Here is a 6006-nt window from a genome sequence, read left to right on the forward strand (position 1 = left end):
ATTCTGTTTGGACTCCGTTTAGTATTCCTTTTCTGCAAAACTCTAAAATAGGAAAAAAAAACAGAAACTGGCACTGGGCCTCCAGTTAATAGGTTAGTCCCAAAAATAATATAAAAGAACATATTAAAGCCCATCAAACATCCAAAACAGATAATATAATAGCATGGAACAATAAAAAATTATAGATACATTGGAGACGTATCACAGCCCTCCACGGGGTCCTGTTCATCCAGCCATCCACGGGGTCCTGTTCATCCACCCCAACCGGCTCGATCTGGGTCATGTTCATCCAGCAGCAACGGCCTTTACTACCACGGGGTCCTGTTCATCCAACCCCCCACCGGGAACTGTTCATCCAACCCCCCCCCCCAACAACGCTCACTGTTCATCCAGAAGCAGCATCGATCGGCTTCAATTAGCAGTAGTAGCGAAGGAATTGCTCGATCGGGTTCAGTTAATAGCAAAGGATCGATCAGGGTTCAGTAACGTAGCTAGTGCAATCGCTTGGATTCAGTTAGAGCCCAACGCCTCGCTCGGGTTCAGTTAGAGCGCAACGCCTTGCACACACGCGTGTACGTGTACGAGAGAAACACGTAAACCTCCGTGCATCGCTCGGCCCCGACCACCCACCGTAACCGGGAACACCCCTATATTTTCCTCGCCCTCGCTTCTACCATGGTTTTTTCCATCATGGGCGGCCCAAAGAATGTCATGCAGCTGCGTCTCCCGCTCGCCCAGGACGAAAATCCCATTTTCTGTCATGATTTTTTGTCATAGAAGTAGGAGCCCACCACATCTATGATGATACCGGATTTTGTCACAATTATCGTCATAGAAGTGTCATAAGCATGACAGAATTTTTTTCGTTCATCCCAAAATGTCACGGATGTGTCTTTTTTGTAGTGATGGGTGTTTTAGCCGCCAAAGATGTCATCCACTGGCAAGTTCCAGGCCCTGAATGTCCCCCTAAGCCCCAAGAAGGGGAGGTTGTGGTTTTCACGGATCACCTTCTCCATGGCTTCTCACCTCCTGGATCAAAAAAATCCGGGATGTTTTACATTTCTACAACCTTCATCCACAAGACATTGGCCCCAACTCTGTTTCTAACATATGCAACTTCCAAGTGTTTTGTGAAGTGTATCTTGGGGAAGAGCTTTCCATTGATCTTTTTCAGAGACTATTACTATATCAACCGCCAGATTGAGATGACCGACGGGCTCGGCCTTGAACTTGGAGGTGTCTCTATTCAGAGGCGGAAGGATGTAACCTTCCCGTCAGCCGCGCTGCCAAGTCATCCAAAAGATTGGAACTACACTTGGTTTTATTGCAAAGACACTCCCCCAGCTGGAGAGAACCCTCTGTCGGGTTATCGCCCCTACCGGCTCACCACCAGTGGCCCGCTTCCAGGTCGATTGATTGCTGCAGAGCGCGGTCTATATGCCTCCTCTTTTTCCAAGGTTTGAGCTTTGATCGCAAACGGTTTAACCAGAGTTGATCTGGTCCGCTGCTGGGTTGCCTGGAGGGTTAGCAAGTATTGCTTGGTCTATAAAATATAGGGGGAGTGTTGATCCTAAATGTGTGCACTTTGCATTCCAAAAGCATATCTAAAGTAGTGCACACATCTAGGGGAGCCCGTCTATATTTTGTAGACTGTGAGTTTGCACACCTCGTTGCTGTATCTTTAGTGCAAATCCCATGTAGTCATCAATCCACCAAAAAGGGGGAGATTGTTAGGGCATAATCCTCCCTAAGTGATTTTGGTGATTGATGACAATGTGTTCGCGGACTAATCGTGTGCATTGAGCATTTCAGATTATCAAACATATGGCACAAGACGATTTGAGCCCTCGAAGCCTACTACAGAAGACGGTTTATTTTCCTGTGTTTCTTTTCAGTGGATTTGAGTCGTAGGATAAACCGTACTATCAAGAGGGGTCCTCTTTGGAAAGGTTTGGGTGGAATCATCGCGTACACACTCATATTGCACCCATCTCATCTTTCCGCTTCTTTGGAGTAGTTTCTCTGTTTTGCTGAAGAAGTGGTGGAGAGCTGCAGGCGGTAGTACCGCGGGCGGCAGCTGTAGTACCACTGCTAGTTCCGCTTGTACTACCGCTCACTGCCGTGGTCTCGACTTTTGGTGTCGGGTTCTATGGTAGTACCTTTGGGTCTCTACCGTGCAACCTCGTTAGTCCCTGCAGGACAAGCGGAAGTGGGAGCGGCAGTAGAGGCGGTAGTACCGCCCCTACCACCGCTGCTACTACCGCTCACTACTAGGAAAAAGCCTACTAATGGCGCACCTGTTTTGGCTACTAATGTAGAAGAAGAAGAAGAAGAAGAAGAAGAAGAACTTAGGTAAAATGAAGCTAACCTATGTCATTTTGGAAAAGAAAAAGAATAAGAAGAAACTATAAGCTTATTATGTAAACTTGATCATTTTTTGCTAACATAAGTTATTTTGGAGCTAACCTATAGGAAACTAAGCATATAAGCTCTAAGTTAGCATATTAGAACCAACTTAGGTAAAATGGAGCTAACCTATGTCATTTTGGAAAAGAAGAAGAATAAGAAGAAGACTATAAGCTTATTATGTAAACTTGATCATTTTTTGCTAACATAAGTAATTTAACCTATAGGAAACTAAGCATATAAGCTCTAAGTTAGCATATTAGAGCCAACTTAGGTAAAATGAAGCTAACCTATGTCATTTTGGAAGAATAAGAAGAATAAGAAGAAGACTATAAGCTTATTATGTAAACTTGATCATTTTGTGCTAACATAAGTAATTTTGGAGCTAACCTATAGGAAACTAAGCATATAAGCTCTAAGTTAGCATATTAGAGCCAACTTAGGTAAAATAAAGCTAACCTATGTCATTTTGGAAAAGAAAAAGAATAAGAAGAAGACTATAAGCTTATTATGTAAACTTGATCATTTTTTGCTAACATAAGTTATTTTGGAGCTAACCTATAGGAAACTAAGCATATAAGCTCTAAGTTAGCATATTAGAGCCAACTTAGGTAAAATGAAGCTAACCTATGTCATTTTGGAAGAATAAGAAGAAGACTATAAGCTTATTATGTAAACTTGATCATTTTGTGCTAACATAAGTAATTTTGGAGCTAACCTATAGGAAACTAAGCATATAAGCTCTAAGTTAGCATATTAGAGCCAACTTAGGTAAAATGAAGCTAACCTATGTCATTTTGGAAAAGAAGAAGAATAAGAAGAAGACTATAAGCTTATTATGTAAACTTGATCATTTTGTGCTAACATAAGTTATTTTGGAGCTAACCTATAGGAAACTAAGCATATTAGAGATAACATAGGTAACTAAGTATATATATATATATATATATCATTTTGGAGATCTGACATACCTGACATAGTTCAGTTCTCATTGTTCTTCTCCTTCTCCTTCCTCAGCCTGATGCGCCAAGAGCGGCGAGGCGGTGGAGGCAGCTGTGGGATGTAGTCTTCTACCACAATTGGCGTAGTCATGTCGCCCAGCTATGGGATCGCCGGCGCCACCACCGGTGCGTGGTAATTATCAGGCACCACCACCATCGCGAGGCCACCTTCAGGCAGGACGGGCACGACCATCGCTAGGTCATCCTCAGCCACCACCATCTCTTGCCCATGGTCAGCCACCACCATCTCTTGCCCATGGTCAGCCACCACCATCTCTTGCCCTTGGTCAGCCACCACCAGCGCTAGGTCATCCTCAGCCTGATGCCCATCGTCATCCTGCAGCTCCTCATCCCCACTCTGCTCCTCTTCTCCCCCACTCCAGTCCGGATCATCCTTCTTGTTGTCAAAATCGCTGCTACTTTCGCTAAAGCCAGAATCGCTATTGCTTTTGCTACAGCCATAATCGCTGCTGCTTTGGCTGTAGCCAGTGTCGCTGCTGCTGCTCCCATTGCCAGTCCAAATGCAACAATGACCGTTAACAACCGATGTGAGACAAAGCCAAATGTAGAGGAATAAGAAGAGGCAGAACGCACTGGCATCTTCGTCGTCAGCGTAGCGCATGCGACACATAGTCGCGTTGAAAACCTTCACGATGAGCATTGTGGCGTCATCGTCGTACCTGAAGAGAAGAAAGTACCCGGTCCGCAGGTCATAGGCACTGTAGAACTTCTCCCAGCCACGGCACAGGTACATGTGGCCCTCCTCGATCACCAACTCCACGTCTCACAGCCTGCGAACCCCGCTGCCGGCCTGTCGGAGCTTCACATTATCTAGCGGATCTTCACTCAGCATCTTCATAAAAGTGTCAGGCAGCCTCTGCAATTTGGGACAAGGAGTGATGTAGCAAACAACAGAGTTATCATAATGAGATGGGTGAAGGGGAGATCTCTCGTCTTATATACCTGCCTCGTGGCTGATACAGAAGAAGAAAGTATGATACTGAAGAACTCGAAAGCATCCAACTCGTACTCCGATGAGGCAGAGCGCCGGTGGCTGCTTCCCCCCATGCTTATCCAATCTTGCATGCATTTAAAGTTATTCAATCAGATGCCATATTATTTATTAACATGCTGCCAAGAAGCTTGAACATGCCATTAGTAATGTCTAGCAGCATGGTAGAAAGAAAAGAAGTTAACATCTGAATGTTTCCCATGCTTATTTAATCAAACATTAGTAATGTCTAGCAGCATGGTAGAACGAATTCAGCCCTTATAGGCAGAAAAACAGCAGCAGCAACAAAAACAGAACAACCAGTAGTGCAAGACCAGATCATTTGCACTGTCCAAATGACCAAGACCAATTGGATTTTACCCAGTTAAAGCCACCACAAATGCACAGGTGTACCTATGCATTTGAGCAACTAAAACTAGTTAGAAAATCCAATAGCTAAGCCAATTAGAGTGCCACAAATACAGAGAGCAGCCAAGTTAAATTAACAGCCCAGAACCCTAGCATAAGTTAAATTACACACACACTTAGATAGCCAACATCACCCAAGTTAAATTACACACACACTTAGATAGCCAACAGCACCCACAGGAGCATGTATGCAGCAAGTTCAGTGAGCAAGATGACCACCACAGAGAGCCATCACAAATGACCTAGAGCACAGCAACTGGCAACCCTAGATCAAGATATAGCTATCACAGAGAGCACCAAAATTAATTGATGCTCATCTGGAACATACAGCCAGAACTAGCAGGACTACCAAAGCATCTAAAACATGAACTAGGGCTAGATCATAGAGAGAACAGAGAGAGGAAAGGAGGAGCTCACCAAGAGGGGTTGTAGCCATAGCAGAAACTCAGCCACACCAGTGCCACGGTGTGACTACCAACACAGCCAGAGCTCTGCTGCAGAGGAGGCTCGTACTGGACAACATTATCCACCATTAGCATATATTGCAGACATATACTGGACAACATTAATTTGAGTAAATATTGGATCAACAAGCAGTCATGAATCAAAAAGCAACCACGATCCGAACTCTCTCTCTCTCGGCTGGACAAATCCATGAGTAAAAAAAGTTCCACCTGTAGCATATACACGGGGATCTGAGAGAGGCTCGTACCTTGAGGAGAGAAGAGTGTGCTGCATCTCTGCCGCCGCTGTTAGCCCGCCAAAATCCCACCTAGCCCTCTGCCCCGCTGCAAGAACGCCGACACGCAGCTCCAGATCAAGAGAGGAGGTTCCTCTGCCCCGTCCGTGACTCCCCTATGGTGCTGCAGATCGAGAGAGAGAGAGGAGAGAAGAGTAAGCCGGCGGCGAGAATCGGAAGGAACCGGGGCGGCGGAGCAGATCGAGGGAGGAAGAGACGATGGGAGGCGGCCCTTGGAGACCATGCGGATCGGGGAAGCGCCGCTGGCGGATCAGGCCTGACCTGCTCGATCTGCGGCTCCTCGACCTAGGGTGGGGAGAGAAGCTCGGTGGGGGAGAGGGCGAGGTCGCCGGCGGGGGTAGGGGTGGGGTCGGCGCCGATGTGGGAGCGAGGGAGGGAGGAACAGATGGAGAGGGAGTTTTGGAACAGATCGAGAGGTA

At 46.0% G+C, this 6006-nt stretch overlaps 1 protein-coding gene across 2 annotated transcripts; it reads right to left on the reverse strand.

The window, feature by feature from the left end:
* Nucleotides 1-3398: 3398 nt before the first annotated feature.
* Nucleotides 3399-4487, reverse strand: LOC147979227 (uncharacterized). Of its 2 annotated transcripts, XR_015599694.1 has the most exons (3): nt 4371-4487; nt 4002-4284; nt 3399-3907 (listed from the first exon to the last, which is right to left on the reverse strand). XR_015599694.1 is itself a non-coding variant. In XM_087516715.1 (2 exons), exon 2 carries the CDS (start codon nt 4159-4161, stop codon nt 3508-3510), a length of 654 nt encoding a protein of 217 aa, XP_087372841.1. In that variant the 5' UTR covers nt 4162-4284; nt 4371-4487; the 3' UTR covers nt 3399-3507. The 2 variants fall into 2 exon arrangements, 1 of the variants encoding a protein (XP_087372841.1); XM_087516715.1 differs by having other exon boundaries at nt 3399-4284.
* Between the last annotated feature and the right edge of the window lie 1519 nt (nt 4488-6006).

This window comes from Triticum urartu, chromosome 3A (genome assembly GCF_056163025.1).
Source record: "Triticum urartu cultivar PI428250 chromosome 3A, HENAU_Tu73, whole genome shotgun sequence".
NCBI lineage: Eukaryota > Viridiplantae > Streptophyta > Magnoliopsida > Poales > Poaceae > Triticum > Triticum urartu.

What these genes read in the sequence shown, in the direction of transcription:
- LOC147979227 (XM_087516715.1), bottom strand. Translation starts at nt 4,161, where the DNA reads ATGTACCTGTGCCGTGGCTGGGAGAAGTTCTACAGTGCCTATGACCTG.